The sequence below is a fragment of the Schistocerca serialis genome, chromosome 5 (assembly GCF_023864345.2).
Source record: "Schistocerca serialis cubense isolate TAMUIC-IGC-003099 chromosome 5, iqSchSeri2.2, whole genome shotgun sequence".
In the NCBI taxonomy this organism is placed as follows: domain Eukaryota; kingdom Metazoa; phylum Arthropoda; class Insecta; order Orthoptera; family Acrididae; genus Schistocerca; species Schistocerca serialis.
Window position 1 is genome coordinate 448,108,800 of NC_064642.1, and position 21,023 is coordinate 448,129,822.

Sequence of the window (21,023 nt, forward strand, 5' to 3'; positions counted from 1 at the left end):
GAATTTCTTATTCTGAGGTACAGAATACTAAAAGTCAATATTTTTGCTGTTTGTTTTAGTTTTGACTTACTTCTTCTTCTAAAAGTGTGTGCAATTCTTTACAGCAATCCTCCAGTCTCCGCTTGTCAGCACTATCAACAACCCAAATTAGGCCATCAGTTGTTTCAAAATAGTTCCTCCAATAAGAACGCAGGGATTTTTGGCCACCTACATCCCACACATTCAGCTTGTACCTGTTATAAACAAAGATAAAAAACAATATCATGGATGGGAAAGCCTACTGCAAATAGTAGAGCAGAAGTCTTGCAATGCTGCTGGGATCGGGATGAAAGGAAGATAAGGGTTTAACATCCTTCACTAGGGTTGGAACACAAACTTGGAAAGGGGAAGGAAGGTGAAAGAAATCAGCCACACCCTTTCAAAGAAACTATGCTGGCAGTCCCTTTAGACGATTTAGGGACTCCACAGCTGGGTTTGGGCTACTTTCAGTTACAAAGGTGACAACTAATTTATTTGGTAGTATTTTTAAAATAACCATTCTTAACACTGACACTGAAACCATAGTTTCTGAAGAGAGATGATGCATCATTTGGTAAAATTGATTTATGAGTACATAAATAAACACAAAGATCTGGCAGTCAGAAACAGAAACCAAAACATTGCATTGAAACAAGCGTTCAGTTCATAGCTCTGTGGAATGTGGGGAAAAAATACTGCAAATTGGCATTCCTGAGAAGAAGAACTACACCAAAAATGCAACAGGAGCGTAATATGTAAGAAATTGTCCACGCAACCTGCCACTGATGATGCCTTGCAGAAAATAAAGGCGAAACGCGTATGGCACTAAAATTGTGTTTTATTCAGTTGCTGTCAGACGGTCCATAAGTAAAAATTATCAATACCCGTAATAGCCATTCACAGTTTTTTGTCACAGACGGACAAGTGTCTCAACAGCCAGGGTTAATACTTCTAACGTATAGGTACTGGTTTCTGTAATTATGCCTCCGGCTCATTTCTTTTTGAACATCCCTTATACATAAGGAAACATTTTGATATAAAACTGAATGAGGTGGCTAATCTTATAGTTCCTTCAACATCGTAAGGCAGTTACACATCATGGATCATACTGAGTAGAAAATGCTGGTTGACATGTTCTTGTGAACTACCATATGCAGAATCATTAATATATGACTTGGTGATTAAATTTTCATTGGACAGTTAAGTATGTGCTCACATGTTACAGTACTCAGAATCATCTATAGCTATAGTTCTGCATATTGCTAGAGCTTTCAAGATTTCACAAGCATCTCATGCTTATATTTCCACGGACTGTGAGATATCAGGACTGTCACATCGACAGCCAAATGTGAACAACCTAGTCCATCTGTTGATGAAATGCAAAAATGTTGTGCCGTCTTGGCAATAGCGGAGCAACTCCTACTTGACTGCACGTGAATCAAACCAAGAGTCATAACATTTATTCCACCTGGCCACTGTGACATTTTCACAGACTGACTAGTTTTCTTGATCATTTTTCTATTTATTCTAGGCATAGTTGGCCACATTACCACATTATAATGATGTTCTGCCACAAGCATTTTCGCCAGGGTCTTAAAGCAGATATTTGTGCCATCAGCAGTCGAGTGCACCAATGCAAATAAATTGTATTGTGGAGTCAAGGGTAGCACGACGCTGCCTTACACTGTAAGCAACAGTTTATGGCATTCCCACTCTATTTCTTTTTTAGTGCAGGGGCGTCAGTCTTGATTACTAATTAGCCACTACATCTCCCACTGGGTCTCCACCCTTAAAATCAGTAGCAGCTAAGTTGCTCATTATAAAATCCTCTTACTAGGCCAGGTAACTCTGGAATTAATATATAAGCACGTAAACAGGACCTATCCTTTTTTTTGTAGTAGCAGTGGAAAATATTTTTGGTCATGACGCACATGTAGCCTTTGGGTTTTCTATCCAACAATGCCAAGCAATTCAGAATACTGTTCCATGTCCAGAAGAGAATTCTTTGTTTCTCTAACATGCTTTCCAATTTTCCTTAGGCCTGGGAATGGCTTCTGGCCTTTTTTTTCCCCCATCCATTTTACATCAAAACAGTCAGCAGTTTCAAAATTTTTGAAAGCTCACCCAACTAGAACTGGATCTCTTAGGAAAGTTAAAAGTGCTGTCCCCGATTCCTTATAGCAGGGATATGTCAGCTTCATTCATTGTACTATGTCATTGTGAAGACTTCAAACATACTTAGTCGATTGTGGACTCATACCCCCTTCTACATCCTAATTAATTATTTCCAAAATTGGCAGGGGTGGTATTTCTCTAAGATCATCCTTTCAGAAGCTTATTTTCAACTTCCCCTGGATGAGGATTCCAAATCCATTCTACTATTAAATACTCCTTGCAGCCTCTATCAAAATAATGGTTACTGTTTGGTATTTATTATGTACCAGAAGCTTTTGGAAATTTTTAGAGCAAACTATTACCAATATTCCACACAGCATTAATTATCTGGATGAAGTATTGGGCACAGGATCAACTCGTGAGGAACATACTATGTGAAGCCTCCAATGAGTATTTTCCATCCATTTGCAAGCCAGGTTAAAGTGCAATATGTCAAAATTCCCCTTCTCTCAGCTTTCCATTATGTATATAGCATATATCATTAGTCATGATAGCATTAAACTGTCAAGAAATGTGCCAGTCATTTGCTAATACTCCTATACCAAAGAACATAAAGGACTGAAGATATTTATGGGCAAGGTTGCATTTCAAATGCAAACATTACAACAGTAAAGTGTCAAAGCATTAATAACAAAGTTCCTGAATTTACTGGCTTCCAGGAAAGTTGTTGCTTTCAAATTATACTCATAACTGAGACTTGAATGAAACTTGAAGTAAAAAGGTCCAAAATGCAGCACAGAATGTACATCAAAAAGAAAGGTTACATGTAATAGGAGGAAGGCGTTTCATAGGAGGAGGGAGTTTCATTGCAACTGACAAAAGATTATGTCTATCAAGCAATGGCAGCCAATCAGAGGCAGTAAGGGTGGCCAGGGCCTCCACACTTTTCTGTTTGCAGTAGTAGTAGTAGTAATTCTTTTTTATAATAAACCTTTATGCACTTTTGTCAGCAAGTGTAAAAGACATTAGCTTGTGTTATTTCTTCTAAACCACCAACATGTCAATATATGTACGCTTAACCCTAATCTAAAGCAGACAGAGGCTTGATGCATTTGGCGAGGAGGTTAGACACATGTCAGGCCACCTGTAAACACACACTTGCCATGGTAACTGTTACGTCACTACTAGAAAGAGAAGAAGGGGAGGGGGGGGGGTACAAGCAGTCCTTGCCATGCATGCCACAGGATGCCAATTGCTGTGGTACCACCTCTCTGGGTTTCTCTTACATTCGTCATTACTTCAACATCAATACTGAATTAAAACAGAGAAGAGCTGGTTACAACCCAGGATGCTACAACACTGTTTTGGAAAAACCTGTTTCACATTATCAAAAATGATTGGAAAAACATGGCAACTATACAGAAAAGTAAAAGAGAAATTGTACAGTGTCAATAAAATTATTTCAATGTGATAAATTGTATGTAATGTTTTTCATGAAACTTGGAAAATTTATTTATTGGGGATCCTTTGTATATCAAGGCATAACACTGTAAAGTGACATGAAATGGAACAAGCACATAAGGTCAGTAATAGGGAATGTAAAAGGTTTACTTGGATTTATTGGGTGAATTCTAGGAAAGTGTAGCTAATCTATTAAGGAAACCACATACAGAACACTTTGAGTGCACAGAATACTCTGAGTACTGTTGAAGTGTTTGGGATCCCCACTAAGTCAGATTAAAGGAAGATATAGAAGCAATTCAGAGGTGTGCTTCTAGATTTGTTACCAGAAGATTTGATCAATAACTGAGTATTACAGAAATCCTCCATGAGCTCAGATGGAAGACACTGCAGGGAAAATGACATTCTTTTCAAGAAACAATATTGAGAAAGTTTAGAGAACTGGCATTAGGGACTAACAACAAAATGATTCTACTTCCACCAATGTACATCTCGCATAATAACCATGAACACAAGAAAGAGAAATTAGGGCTTCTATGAACACACCTTCTATGAACACACCCTCCTCCCATGAACCATGGACCTTGCCGTTGGTGGGGAGGCTTGCGTGCCTCAGCGATACAGATGGCCGTACCGTAGGCGCAACCACAACGGAGGGGTATCTGTTGAGAGGCCAGACAAACATGTGGTTCCTGAAGAGGGGCAGCAGCCTTTTCAGTAGTTGCAGGGGCAATAGTCTGGATGATTGACTGATCTGGCCTTGTAACATTAACCAAAATGGCCTTGCTGTGCTGGTACTTCGAACGGCTGAAAGCAAGGGGAAACTACAGCCGTAATTTTTCCCGAGGACATGCAGCTTTACTGTATGATTAAATGATGATGGCGTCCTCTTGGGTAAAATATTCCGGAGGTAAAATAGTCCCCCATTCGGATCTCCGGGCGGGGACTACTCAAGAGAACGTCGTTATCAGGAGAAAGAAAACTGGCATTCTACGGATCGGAGCGTGGAATGTCAGATCACTTAATTGGGCAGGTAGGCTAGAAAATTTAAAAAGGGAAATGGATAGGTTAAAGTTAGACATAGTGAGAATTAGCGAAGTTTGGTGGCAGGAGGAACAAGACTTTTGGTCAGGTGAATACAGGGTTATAAATACAAACTCAAATAGGGGTAATGCAGGAGTAGGTTTAATAATGAATAAAAAAATAGGAGTGTGGGTTAGCTACTACAAACAGCATAGTGAACGCATTATTGTGGCCAAGATAGACACAAAGCCCATGCCTACTACAGTAGTACAAGTTTATATGCCAACTAGCTCTGCAGATGATGAAGAAATTGATGAAATGTATGACGAGATAAAAGAAATTATTCAGGTAGTGAAGGGAGACGAAAATTTAATAGTCATGGGTGACTGGAATTCGTCAGTAGGAAAAGGGAGAAAAGGAAACATAGTAGGTGAATATGGATTGGGGGGGAAGAAATGAAAGAGGAAGCCGCCTTGTAGAATTTTGCACAGAGCATAACTTCATCATAGCCAACACTTGGTTCAAGAATCATGAAAGAAGGTTGTATACCTGGAAGAATCCTGGAGATACTAAAAGGTATCAGATAGATTATATAATGGTAAGACAGAGATTTAGGAACCAGGTTTTAAATTGTAAGACATTTCCAGGGGCAGATGTGGATTCTGACCACAATCTATTGGTTATGAACTGCAGATTGAAACTGAAGAAACTGCAAAAAGGCGTGAATTTAAGGAGATGGGACCTGGATAAACTGAAAGAACCAGAGGTTGTAGAGAGTTTCAGGGAGAGCATAAGGAACAATTGACAGGAATGGGGGAAAGAAATACAGTAGAAGAAGAATGGGTAGCTCTGAGGGATGAAGTAGTGAAGGCAGCAGAGGATCAAGTAGGTAAAAAGACGAGGGCTAATAGAAATCCTTGGGTAACAGAAGATATATTGAATTTAATTGATGAAAGGAGAAAATATAAAAATGCAGTAAATGAAGCAGGCAAAAAGGAATACAAACGTCTCAAAAATGAGATCGACAGGAAGTGCAAAATGGCTAAGCAGGGATGGCTAGAGGACACATGTAAGGATGTAGAGGCTTGTCTCACTAGGGGTAAGATAGATACTGCCTACAGGAAAATTAAAGAGACCTTTGGAGAGAAGAGAACCACTTGTATGAATATCAAGAGCTCAGATGGCAACCCAGTTCTAAGCAAAGAAGGGAAGGCAGAAAGGTGGAAGGAGTATATAGAGCGTCTATAGAAGGGCGATGTACTTGAGGACAATATTATGGAAATGGAAGAGGATGTATATGAAGATGAAATGGGAGATAAGATACTGCGTGAAGAGTTTGACAGAGCACTGAAAGACCTGAGTCGAAACAAGGCCCCGGGAGTTGACAACATTCCATTAGAATTACTGATGGCCTTGGGAGAGCCAGTCATGACAAAACTCTACCATCTGGTGAGCAAGATGTATGAGACAGGCGAAATACCCTCAGACTTCAAGAAGAATATAATAATTCCAATCCCAAAGAAAGTAGGTGTTGACAGATGTGAAAATTACCGAACTATCAGTTTAATAAGTCACAGCTGCAAAATACTAACGCGAGTTCTTTACAGACGAATGGAAAAACTGGCAGAAGCCGACCTCGGGGAAGATCAGTTTGGATTCCGTAGAAATGTTGGAACACGTGAGGCAATACTGACCTTACAACTTATCTTAGAAGAAAGATTAAGAAAAGGCAAACCTACGTTTCTAGCATTTGTAGACTTAGAGAAAGCTTTTGACAACGTTAACTGGAATACTCTCTTTCAAATTCTGAAGGTGGAAGGGGTAAAATACAGGTAGCGAAAGGCTATTTACAATTTGTACAGAAACCAGATGGCAGTTATAAGAGTCGAGGGGCATGAAAGGGAAGCAGTGGTTGGGAAAGGAGTGAGACAGGGTTGTAGCCTCTCCCCGATGTTATTCAATCTGTATATTGAGCAAGCAGTAAAGGAAACAAAAGAAAAATTCGGAGTAGGTATTAAAATTCATGGAGAAGAACTAAAAACTTTGAGGTTCGCCGATGACACTGTAATTCCGTCAGAGACAGCAAAGGACTTGGAAGAGCAGTTGAACGGAATGGACAGTGTCTTGAAAGGAGGATATAAGATGAACATCAACAAAAGCAAAACGAGGATAATGGAATGTAGTCAAATTAAATCGGGTGATGCTGAGGGTATTAGATTAGGAAATGAGGCACTTAAAGTAGTAAAGGAGTTTTGCTATTTAGGGAGTAAAATAACTGATGATGGTCGAAGTAGAGAGGATATAAAATGTAGACTGGCAATGGCAAGGAAATCGTTTCTGAAGAAGAGAAATTTGTTAACATCGAGTATAGATTTAAGTGTCAGGAAGTCGTTTCTGAAAGTATTTGTATGGAGTGTAGCCATGTATGGAAGTGAAACATGGACGATAACCAGTTTGGACAAGAAGAGAATAGAAGCTTTCGAAATGTGGTGCTACAGAAGAATGCTGAAGATAAGGTGGGTAGATCACGTAACTAATGAGGAGGTATTGAATAGGATTGGGGAGAAGAGAAGTTTGTGGCACAACTTGACTAGAAGAAGGGATCGGTTGGTAGGACATGTTTTGAGGCATCAAGGGATCACAAATTTAGCATTGGAGGGCAGCTTGGAGGGTAAAAATCGTAGAGGGAGACCAAGAGATCAATACACTAAGCAGATTCAGAACAATGTAGGTTGCAGTAGGTATTGGGAGATGAAGAAGCTTGCACAGGATTGAGTAGCATGGAGAGCTGCATCAAACCAGTCTCAGGACTGAAGACCACCACAACAACAACAATGAACACATATAGACTGTTGTTTTTCCTTTCCACCATTTGAGAGTAGGAAAGGGGAAGAAATGGCCTGCAGTGGCACAAGGTGCCATCCGCCATGCACCATAAGGTGGCTTGCACAGTACATACATAAATCCAGACATTATACCCCAATTTATACCCCAAATTGCAACGGCAGGCTGACTGTTGAATCAATTGCAGAGAAAATGGGTCCCTTTTCAATGGTCTGTGGACAGTCACCAAGAACTTCTTAAGTTGAAGCAAGGTCTTCAAACTGCTCCTTGCCTGACTATATCAACCTCATTGATCTGTCACACTGGCCATGGACATGTCACCATGCAATGTAAAGTCCATTCTACTGCGTAAGTACCTGAATAGTTCAGATGGCCTAGCATGTACACCACAGCACAAGAAAATTATTTCCATAAAGAGACAGAGATATTGGCAATTTTCCTTGGTATCCAGAAGTTCTGGATTTTCCTGTATGGCAATCAATTTCATGCAGTCACAGATCATAAGCTATTATTGTTTGCATTTATGCCTATGTCAATGTTGCCTGAAAGGATACCTCAGAAGTTAGTAGTAGTAGCTTTATTCACACACACACACACACAGACACACACACACACAAAATGGTGATCTCTGGGTGATTTTCTGTACCACAACTTCCCATTTGCTATCCTGAAAAACTGAGTCAGCATCCCTCCATAATGAGTGACATGTTGAGCTCAGAAAGAGGAAGAAGTGTTAGTATTGTGCCACCATAGCTTCGGAGTAAGTATTTCTAGAAAGGAAAAAAAAGAAGGAACAAAACATAAAGTGAAGATCCATCATTTTAATTTGCAGCTCCTTGTATTGGCTGTGTTTGCAGTTAAAATTGTTGGATGTGAGCTATGCCAGTTATGCAAAACACCACTTTTCTCAGTACCCAAACATGTTTTGTCACCACTGTGCCATCATCAGTGGGTTTTCGGTTTTATTTATTCTGCAATGTGAACGTTTTTGTTAAATGATTATAAAATTATGTTCATTTTTAGTTCAAACAACAGATTGCATCTTTTTGTAAATACCTTTACATTTGGTGTGCATGAATTTTCTGGATCACTTGAGTATTAATTACTACACGTAGCTTGTCATGTGCAACCAAACGATGTTGGTGAGAAGGTTTTTTGCTGGTAGTTAACCTATCTTCTAGAATGTAATTTAGTTTTTCACGATGTCTTCGCGCCTATATTCGTTTTTACTTGCGTATTCGTATAGCAAGCACTTCCATTCTCCGCATCATGCTGAGGTGTTGTGATGCACACATAACTATAAGAAGTATTTTCCACAAATAACATAGTAAAACACTTTTCACTTCACCAGAACACAGTGTGATTGTGGTTTTTACTGTGTCCCAGCCCAGTCAGTGTTCATCAGAGAGTTCGGCGTCAAATTTGAATTTTGTTTGCATTTTATCTTTGTGTGTGTGTGTGTGTGTGTGTGTGTGTGTGTGTGTGTGTGTGTGTGTGTGTGTTTTCTGTGCGCTTCTTAGCTGTGTATGTTGTCTTTTATATGGTATTCCTTTGGGTGTAAATGGTGTGTCTTTGCAGATTTTAGTGTATCTATTTTTTGCTGTTTTTATTTGTAAAGATCCTTTAATGTGTTAAATAGTGTGCCCTTACAGAGTGTAGTGTATTCGTTTAAGACCTGTTTTCTTTCTGCTATTGCCTTATGTATATGGAAGTTTTCCTCAATGGTCAGTTTGCTGTATAGGCTGTGGCTGGGTTTTAGTATTCTTAAGTCTGTTTCTATTGTGGTTGTGTAGTGATTGTTGGCTACAAGGTGGTCAGCAAATGTGCTATGGGAGCTGTTGCTTTTTAAAGCTCTGAGATGTTCTGAATATCTTGTTTTGAAGTTTCTGCATGTTTGTCCTATGTACACCGACTGGCAAGTGTTGCATGTGAGTGGAGATTTTGTGGCTGAAGCAAGATATTAGGGAATTATAAGCTAAAAAGCAGTCGCTTAACACTGAACTTTACCAAACTCATTTAGATTTGGCGAACAAATTTACAATACCAGCTCACTTGGAGGAAATAACAGAGAGAGAAAGTTCATATATTCAGAAAGTAATGCAAGAAAAACAAGAGAAACACAACAGAAAACTTAACAGAATAATCAACAGCACAAACACACCCACTAAAAATAATCTCAACCAACAATACAAGTTCCATGGCAGAATCTTTAACCTAACTGACATAAATCTTACCAAAAAAGAAAAGAGCCTACTAGAAAAAGGGCCAGAACACAACATTAACACAAACATATCACACAAAACAATAGAAAACCTCATAACGTAATCAGAACACATTATACAGGAACAAGAAAGACTGAGCACATCAAACTTTAATGCAAACTCGACAAGAGAATTAGTAGCTGCAGAAATAACACAGATAATCAGAGCAAGTAACAAGAGCAGACAAAGGGAATATTATTGTAATTATGGATGAAAAATAATACACAGAGAAAACTTATCAGTGATCCAACAGCAAGATATCACAATAACATTCAACACACACTGAAAAACATCAATAATACATTCCCAAAAGGCCAGGTAAAGAGGGTGACACAGAAAAATCCAAAAGCACCCACCCTAAATGCCCTACTGAAGGTTCACAAGGGTAATATCCCATAAAGACCTGTCATTAACTTCCGAAATGCTCCATCCCACCACCTGGCCCAACAAACACACACACTACTGAAAAAACTGTACATGTTTCATAACAACAGAAATCTGGAAAACTCAAAGGAGTTAATAGACAGCATCAAGAACATACACATACTGTACACAGCAACCCTTGTATCATTCGACATCAGATCAATGTACACTTGCATTCCAATAAATGAAACAAGGAACATCATCACACAAAGATTAAAACAACAAGGAAACATACCAGACATGCACATCAATGAAATAACAACCATACTGAAGACCATAACATCACAAAATTATTTTGTATTCAACAAAGAATTTTATTCTCAACATGAAGGACTGCCAATGGGATCACCAATCAGTGGCCTCCTAGCTAACATATTCATGAACAACCTGGAGAACATGATCTTCAGACACATAATAAAACCAAAGAACTAAAAAGTTTTATACTGGAACCGTTATGTCGATGACATAATATGCCTGATTGATGAACCACATACACACATAAAACAGCTACACAATGACATAAACAACTTACACCCAAAAATTAACTTCACATTAGAAACAGAAACTAACAACACACTACATTTTCTAGACCTCACCATAAAAAAAAAAAAAAAAACACACACACACACACACACAACTTCACAATATTCAGGAAACCGACAATCACAAGCAGCACCATTCACAACCCATCAAACCACCCATTGACACATACGCATGCAAACTTCAGATTCATGCTCCACAGATTAAACAGAACACCCATGAACAAACAGAACTACACACAAGAACTAAACACAATAAAACAAACAGCAGTAGAAAATGGTTATACTAACCATATGGTAGACAAGTTAAATCAAAAAATATGCAAACAGTACGAAAATGAACACACCATACACACACAAATCCTCACCCAGCACAGAATAACATAAAACTCAAACAATGACCACATACAAGGCACAACAGAGCAACAACAACAACAACAACAACAACAACAAACACAAACACACACACACACACACACACACACACACACACACACACACACACACAAAACAAATGGCACACACTCACCTACAACAACAAGATTGTTCACAGAATATGCAACATATTAAAGAAACAGGGACTCCAAATAGGATACAGGACGGAGAACAAAACACAGAAAAAGATCAGAACACAAGAAACACCCGTGGATAAATTTAACAGATCAGGAATATATGAACTCACTTGCAATACTTCCCAGTCAGTGTACATAGGGCAAACATGCAAAAGATATTCAGAACATCTCAGAGCTTTAAAAAGCAACAGCTCCCATAGCACAGATTAGGTTAGAGATTAGATTAGATTAATACTAGTTCCATGGATCATGAATACGATATTTCGTAATGATGTGGAACGAGTCAAATTTTCCAATACATGACTTAATTAAGTTAATTTAACAACATAATTAAGTTAATATAACAACTTTTTTACTTATTTTTTGTTTCTTTTTTAATTTTTTATATTTTTTGTTTGTTTTTTTTTTTTTCTTTTTTTCTTAATTTATATCTAAAAATTCCTCTATGGAGTAGAAGGAGTTGTCATTCAGAAATTCTTTTAATTTCGTCTTAAATACTTGTTGGTTATCTGTCAGACTTTTGATACTATTTGGTAAGTGGCCAAAGACTTTAGTGGCAGTATAATTCACCCCTTTCTGTGCCAAAGTTAGATTTAATCTTGAATAGTGAAGATCATCCTTTCTCCTAGTATTGCAGTTATGCACATTGCTATTACTTTTGAATTGGTTTTGGTTGATAATAACAAATTTCATAAGAGAGTATATATACTGAGAAGCTACTGTGAATATCCCTAGATCCTTAAATAAATGTCTGCAGGATGATCTTGGGTGGACTCCAGCTATTATTCTGATTACATGCTTTTGTGCAATAAATACTTTATTCCTCAGTGGTGAATTACCCCAAAATATGATGCCATATGCAAGCAATGAGTGAAAATAGGCGTAGTAAGCTAATTTACTAAGATGTTTATCACCAAAATTTGCAATGACCCTTATTTCATAAGTAGCTGAACTCAAACGTTTCAGCAGATCATCAATGTGTTTCTTCCAATTTAATCTCTCATCAATGGACACACCTAAAAATTTTGAATTGCTGACCACCATGTAGCCAACAGACAGCACCCAACCACAATAGAAACAGACTTAAGAATACCAAAACCCAGCCACAACCTATACAGCAAACAGACCATTGAGGAAAACTTCCATATACAGAAGGCAATAGCAGAAGGAAAACTGATCTTAAACGAATACACTACACTCTGCAAGGGCACACTATTTAACACATTAAAAGAACTTTACAAATAAAAACAGCACAAACAGATAAAATCCACACACACACACACACACACACACACACACACACACACACACACAAAGATAAAATTTGGCACCAAACTCTCTGGTGAACAAATGAACACTGACTGGGCTGGGACACATAACAAACCACAATCACACTGTGTTCTGGTGAAGTGAAAAGTGTTTTACTATGTTATTTGTGGAAAATACTTCTTATAGTTATGTGTGCATCACAACACCTCAGCATGATGCGGAGAATGGAAGTGTTTGCTATACGAATACGCAAGTAAAAATGAATATAGGCGCGAAGACATCGCGAAAAACTAAATTACATTCTAGAAGATAGGTTAACTACCAGCAAAATGCCTTCTCACCAACATCGTTTGGTTGCACATGACAAGCTACGTGTAGTAATTAACACTCAAGTGATCCAGAAAATTCATGCACACCAAATGTAAAGGTATTTACAAAAAGAAACAATCTGTTATTTGAACTAAAAATGAACATAATTTTATAATCATTTAACAAAAAGTTCACATTGCAGAATAAATAAAACCGAAAACCCACTGATGATGGCACAGTGGTGCAAAACATGTTTGGGTACTGAGAAAAGTGGTGTTTTGCATAACTGGTGGACCTCACATCCAAGAATAAAGTGAAGATGCTATGTGGAATGTTGGATATTTTATAATCATCATTATTATTATTTATTTGTTTAACATTTTTTATCAAACCCCTACTGTTTTAGCTAAGTAATCCTTCAATGAATAAAATGTATTACATAACAGGTACTTTTTAGCTGCCTTTTCAAATAAGTGTATTTTTGCAATTTTTAATCTCTTTTTGGTAATTTATTGTACAGTTTTATTCCTTGGTAGAAAATGCTGTTTTCAGTTTTATGTTTATTTTTTCTTGGTAAACGTAAGTTGAGTCTATCTCGTTGCATGGTCATGGACAGAGTTGTCTGTGAAGTAATTACCAATGTTATTTTTGATGTGTACAACTGACTGGTAAATGTATTTACATGGAGCAGTTAAAATTTATAGTGCTCTGAACAGATCTTTACAATGAGCTCGACTTGTATTTTTGGTTATTATTCTTATGGATCCTTTCTGGAGTTTGAAAACTGCGTTCATATTTTGTGCATTTGTTCCCCAAAAAAGAATGGCGTGGCTAAGAACTGAGTGTGCATATGAATAATATGAAACTAAAAGACACTGCATGTTACACACTGATGATAGGATTCTAAAGGCATAACATGCTGATGACATTCTGTTTGCAAGTATCTTTGTGTGTTAACACCACTTCAACTGAGAATCAATATTCATTCCTAGAAATTTTGCATTTGTTACACAGTCTATAGAGGTGCCATCTAAATTTAATTTAACATTGTCATTTTTCCTCTTCAAACTGAAATCCATGGCATTAGTTTTCTTCATGTTCAATGTCACTTTATTAGTTATAGACCAATCATAAACTTCCTTGAGAATTTCATTTGCTTTCTCGGCAAGGAGTTCTCTTGTTTTCTCAGTGACTATAATATTGCTGTCATCAGCAAAGAGGATTTTTTCACCATGAGTAACACTACAGGGTTAGTCACTGATGTATATCAGGAACAGTATTGGTCCTAATACGCTACCTCGCGGAACCTCCTATATTAATGTATTTTTTATTTTGGTTCTAATAAGTGTTTTACTAAATGTTTAGATCTATTTGAAGTATGTGTTATCTCTACTCTTTGTACCCTATTGTTAGGTATGATCAAAACCAGTCATTAGGTACCCCTCTTATTCCTAATGCTTCTAATTTACTTAATTTGTGGTCAACTGTATCAAACATTTTAGAAAGATCCAAAAATATGCCTGTGACACACTCATCTTTATCAAGAGCATCAAGTACAACTTTTGTGAATTCTACTATGGCTGACTCCGTATTTTTGCCACTTTGGAAACCAAACTGCGATTCGCTTAAAAGATTGTATTTATTCAGGTAATTGCTTCTATTATTTTTGAGAATGCTGACAGCAGGGAAACGGGCCGCTAATTTTCTATGTCTTCTGCATTACCTTTCTTAAGCAAAGGTACAATTCTTGCCTGTTTTAACTGCTCTGGAAATGTCACTGATGTGAAGCATTCATTTATTATATTTGTGAAGAGGCTTTGTATAATCCCTATGCACTGTTTCAGTACACACACTGGTACTGCGTCTAAGCCTACAGACTTTTTATTTTTTAGTTTTTGAATTGTTTTACTGACTTCATTCTCTGTTGTTGGAAGTAACATCATTGTATTTAGTGCAACATTATTTACAAGTGTTATATTTCTTTGGGGGAATTTCTGCTGTAACTTCTCTGCAATACTTGAAAAATGCTCGTTTACATAGTTCGCTAAGTGCTGTGGGTCATTTATTACTTTATCCCCCTCCCTTAGCAGTATATTATTCTGCGTTTGTTTGCCTCGCTCCATTTTCTTTTTTATAACATCCCAGACTGCTTTGCTTTTATTCTCTGCATTATATATTATTTTGTAATTAAATTACTTTTTTGCAGCAATTAGCACCTTCCTATAGATCTTTTTGTATCTATGATAGAAATTTAAGAGTTCTGGATCATTGCGAATCTTTTCCACGGAACTGACGTGTTTAAGTGTTTGGGAGGACTTCTTAATACCTGCTGTTATCCATCTGTTCTTGTGAGATGTTGATACAGACATGCATACTTTTGGAAATGCCTTTTCAAAGTTCAATTTAAACAATGTGGAGAACTTAGAGAATTTCATATTCATATTGGTTTCCTTATACACTTCATCCCAGCTTTGTTTTTCTAGTTCTTTTGAAAAATCTTTTATTTTGATTTCTGATAGATGTCGTTTGTAGACTTGCAATTTAGGGAATGATTCAATGCCTGACTTTACTGTTGTTATTTGACAGAGATGGTGCGATAGCTCGAGATCTTTTACAGCTACATCACATTTTTCCCTGTGCATATTTGTGGCCATATGGTCAATTACTGATGAAGTCATTGTAGTAACCCTTTTTACACTATTGACCAATAGGGACATAGCAAAACCTTGAAGGATGTTTATGAAGGTGCTGCTGGATTCATTTATGATGTTATTGCTGATGTTAATGTCGCCACACAGAATTACGTTGACCTTTGTACTTGAGACTTTATCTAGAACTTCTGTCAACTAATTGAAAAAAGTGTCCACACTACCACTGGGAGATCTATACACACACAAAATGGTTAATTTCTTGGTGATATCAAGCCCTGTTAATTCAATAGCTGATATTTCAAAGTGCTTGTCTTCATTTACAGTACTGAGGTCTTGATTTGAACTGTGTTCCTTTTCTGATATAAATGCATGATCCTTCACCCCTTGAAGTAGTTCTGCAGTAAGAGTTTGCTTTTTCATACAATGGCAATACTACATGTTGAATTTCTGTGTCTCTACGCCAGTGTTCAGTAATACAAACTACTGAGCAGTTCAAAGATTGGAGCTCAACTTCTAATAGTTCTATTTTATTTTTTATTGACTGCATGTTTTGATGGAGGATTGTTAAGTCTGTAAAATGACCCATGTTACTCTTTCCAATGGTTTGTTTTTCTTTGTGACATCTGGTATATGTAATATTTGAGATGTTAAAATCTGTCTTGTGAGTGATTGTTTCAATATTTTTTAAAGTGCTGGAGATACTCTTTAGGCAGGGGAATGTGTTGTCTGGATTTATCCTAAAAAAGACCTACTTTTCCTACCTATGACAACAAGTATTTGACCTTGTGTGGCCCGAGATCCATCCCCTATACTTTCATGAATCAGCTGTACCAATCTTCCCTTCCCAGTTCTGTTTAGGTGTAGGCCATGCCTAGTGAAGCCCCATCTGTTGATAGTCCCGAAGGACACCAGAGAAACATGAGCAAAGTTGGCTGTCCTCAGAGCCATCCCTATCCCCACACTGATTCGCCTCACAGCTCCATCAAGGTGTGGTCGATCATGACGTCGGAACAGCTCAACAAAATGTACCTTGGTGCCATGAGTCAGAAAAGCTATCTTGTCCAGGTCATATGCCCCACCCCTGTCCAAACTGTTTCCAGCCCCACCCACTATCACTACATGGTCCTCTTTTGTAAAGTTCTTACATAAAGACGGTCCTCTATCACATGACTTAGCCCTGCATTTGGCTTTAAGATACTGGTGGCCTGGTATGCTGCCCCTAAACTTTCCTGTAACTGAGGGCCTACACCTCGCCCATGGCTACTACCTAGCAATAGCTCTTTCTTGTTCCTAACACTTTGTACATTCCTGGGCTTCTTGGCATCAGTTGAGGTGTGCTGCACATTTCCTGTTCCTCATTGGACCTGAGGCTCTTCTCCACTTAACTCTGGCAGTGGTAGATACTTGTTTTTGGTGTTGATGATAAAACTGTCAGATTGTGTTCTCTTTCTTCCTATCCTCCTACTAGCTGCCCATTCCCAATCACCCACCTCCCTCCTATCTCCCTTGATCCTTATGAGTTCCTTCCTTGCTTCTTCCAACTACGCCTGAAGGGCACAGATTTTCCTTTCCTGTTCCCCAATCAAAATGTTCCTACTGCATACTCTGCAGTTCCAGGAGAGGTGTTCTCCCAACATTCTCCCCACTGCATCCAGCCCAGTGAAAATATTTCCTACAAGGTTGGCAACAAATCCCTCTACATACTACCATATAACAGCTCCCACATTTCTCACTCATGGTCGGTTTCGAAAGAATAACTAAGTATTAAAGAATGTTTTAAATTTATCAAGGATGCGAGGTTGGCTGTATGTCACAAAAAATGACACAAAGAGCTTATGTGCGGTGTTTGTTTTTGTTTTTTTTTAGATCGCATCTATCTAACTAGTAAACAATACGAAATGTGTTAGTTAAATGCAATTTATAAACGTTAATAACACTTTTATTGCGTCAATAGACACTGATGAAACTACTAGCAGTTTTTTTTAAACGAATTTTGCGCTATCAACAAAACTTGAACAGAATTTTTTGTGTTTATGTCACGCAAAATTTCGAGTTATGTCACAATTATCGGGACTTCAGCTAAAGAACAAGTTTTTTCAAGAACAAGCACTACTTGGACGCTAATATTCAGTTGTGTGACAAGAATGGACACTACAGCAAGTATACAAAACAAAGAAAATTTAAAACACTGGGATTACCACTATTCCATTCATTGTCATACATTTATCCAGCATGTGACTGAAGTCACACTGTCACAGTTCCCTATGGGTTCCAATGACAAATTTGATAAACAAGAGACTGTTTGCTTTCACACTGATTCACGATTGGCATGGTTGGTGGAAGAGTTTATCATCATTCCAGATATGTCAGAGCAGCCACATGTAATGATTCACTCTTGAGGCAAGTTTTGCCAGTTTGCACAAACCAGTTGGCTGCAACTGCTTCTTGCGAGAGGTTCAGCAGAACTTTGTTGTTTCCTTTCGTAACATAGTGGCCATTATCTTTCCAATGGTCATCTATTATTGAATCAACAATATTAGAAAAAGAACAGACTGCTACTCACTGTAAAGATGCTTTCCAGTCAGAACTGCTGGGGGTAGTGCTCATGTGTGCGTGAGGTGCGCTTGCTTATGTGAATGCGTGCATGCTTTCTTTGGTGAAGAAGGCTTTGACCAAAACCAATAAAGTGTAACAGTCTTTTCGTTGTGCCTGTCTGCAACCCAATGGATCATATTTACGATGAATAGCAATCTATCCTTTTCCTAATATTGTTGATATTCCAACCAGGAGTTTCTATTGTTTTATTATTCAATCAAGATGATTGCCAGTGTTGAGTCGTAGTTGCAGCTGTTCTGCTCTCCCCTATATTGTGACTCCTGCATCCGTCCCACTAGGGAATTTCCAGAAGGAAAAATCTGGCCCAGCAATACATGTATTGGCCACAAGGTTGACGAGAATACTAAGCACGGCATTGACCGGCACGCTTGCCCAACACAGCAACCAGCACAGTTCCAAGTCTATCAGTCATGGCCTATGCCAACCATGCCATAGGATTGAATGCATGTGAATTTTACCCGCCCATTTGATTGGGCCATTTGATTGATTTTAATGGATGTATATTCTCATCTCTCATACATCATCAAAATGCAACAGACCATAAGGCCCTGGAAATTAGTTTATCTGTTGGAGGAGCCTGACAAGGTCATCACCAATAGTAGACCACAGTTTTCCTATGCTGGTTTTCAATGATTTTGCACTCAGTATGGAATCAAGCACAATAGTTACAAGCACAAATGTAAAAATCACTGACCTCCACGTCTATCAATTCTGCATTGCTTTCTTTTATATCCTCTTATCAGTTGAATCCGAGCCTCTATCAAAACTTTGAGGAATTGCATGGGTGCCCTCATTCTTCTTTATTAGATCCATTGCAGCCTCCACTGGTACAAGAAGAAGAAGAAGAAGCCACATCTTTTAAGGTTGGCATCCCCATCTGGGCATGCAAGTTTGACATACACCCGGCTGGATATGTGGGTCCATCAGCATTTAGCAAGGATGCTAGCACATCCTGATGGTCATACCTTGAGGCATCAGCTCCATTTGCACCATCTGACCCAAAGTGTCTCCAGATCTGTCACCCTAGTGGCAGCAACCTTACCCACCTCAAGGACCAGCAATGGTGTATGTATGATCCGGTTTCACGACAACACCACAGGTAGTGAGTGCCTGGAATCCCCAGTTCTTCAGCCACCATCCATAATCCCTATGGACTGAGACAAGGACAATACAGAGCAGACCCCCAGTATGTATCGGGTATGATGTCTGGCCCACAGCCTTCTCTGAAATCAGCAGAAAGCCACAATTCTGAACCAGTATAGCCTATTGCCTCTCCAGCACCAGACCCAATCACTGCTCCTATAGCACTGGCAGCATCCAAAACCACACTCCAGCTTTTGTGTCAGGTCACATTTTGCCCACCTCATTCTCCCCTGCATCAGCCAGTAAAGTTCCGGCCTTATGGACCAACTAATGAGGAGAGGTGTCCAGTAATCCTGCCAGACAAATCAATGGATCATTTAATATAATTATGCAGCACGGTCCCTCGGGATGGCATGAAAGTATATATCTGCTGGCACCAAGTCATTTGATGAAATACCTGTGGCAGATCTAAGGTCTGCTGTGAACCGCAAAGGTCTCTCTTGTCACAACCAGCCATATGTATAGCATGTTTCGCAATAAACCTATGGACAACAACCATGTGCTACATGGTTAACTCTTTGTCTGTAATTTGGACTTTGCTGTGGCCTATCTTTTCTGGCTCAAGCATGGACTTGCATGTGTGCCAAATATGACTCTCAGTTAAATTGACAGTTTTCAGTGAACGAACCAACAGCAAGTGGATGCACCAAGAGAATGATTCATATACGAATGTTTCACAGACAAATTCACAAACAGTGTTCTCCTGCACTAATATGCAAGTTGTTCAACAAACTTCTAGATTACTGTATTGACCAAGAGGTTCCACCTCCAGAAGTGTTTAATTTTGTGTATTTTTGGAAGAGTCAAACTCTATTACTTTCTGTGATTTGTGCTTGATAAAATCTGTGTTGTTGAAGAAAATCATGACAGGATGTTACATATGTGAAACAAAGCTGAACACATTGGAAGATTTCAAATAGGTTATGTAATTAAGAGACAGAGATTTTGAAATCACATTTTAAACTGCATAACATTTCCAGTCCTCCCTCATGAACTATGGACTTTGCCGTTGGTGGGGTGGCTAGAATGCCTCAGTGATACAGATACCCGTACCATAAGGGCAACCACATCCCAGGGATCCGTTGAGAGGTCAGACAAACAAATGGTTTCTCAAGAGGGTCAGCAGCCTTTTCAGTAGTTGCAGGGGCAACAGTCTGCATGACCGATTGATCTGTTCTTGTAACATAACCAAAACAGCCTTGCTGTGCTGGCACTGTGAACACCTGAAAGCAAGGGGAAACTACACTGTAATTCTTCCTGATGGCTTGGAGCTCTTCTGTATCATTAAATGATAATGACATCCTCTTGGGTAAAATATTCTGGAGATAAAATAGTCCCCCACTCAGATCCTACTTAGGGGCATGTCGTCATCAAGATAAACAGAACTGGCATTCTATAAATCAGAGTGTGAAATGTTAGATACCTTAATCAGACACATAGGTTAGAAAATTTAAAAAGAGAAGTGGCTAGGTTGAAGTAAGATATAGCAGGCATTAGTGAATTTTGGTGGCTGCAAGAACAGAACTTTGGATCAAGTGAACATAGGGTTATAAATACACAATCAAACAGGTGTAATGAAGGAATACGTTTAATAATGAATAAGAAAGTAGGTATGCCGTTAAGTTACTTTGAAGAGCATAGTGAAAGCATTAAAGCAGCCAAGGTAGACATGAAGCACACACCATCACTGTAGTATAAGTTTGTATACCAATTAGCTCTGCAGATAATGAAAGGATAGAAGAAATATGTGGTGAGATAAAGGAATTATTCAGTTACTTA

The 21,023-nt window shown here is 38.5% G+C and overlaps 1 protein-coding gene across 1 annotated transcript in view; it reads right to left on the reverse strand.

Annotated features, from left to right (window-relative positions):
- LOC126481366 (ADP-ribosylation factor-like protein 2) overlaps positions 1–21,023 on the reverse strand; it is a 106,827-nt gene that overhangs the window by 75,358 nt on the left and 10,446 nt on the right. Inside the window, exon 3 of the mRNA XM_050105075.1 lies at positions 71–233. Within this exon, the coding sequence (XP_049961032.1) occupies positions 71–233 (163 nt within the window). The remainder of the gene's footprint in view (positions 1–70; positions 234–21,023) is intronic.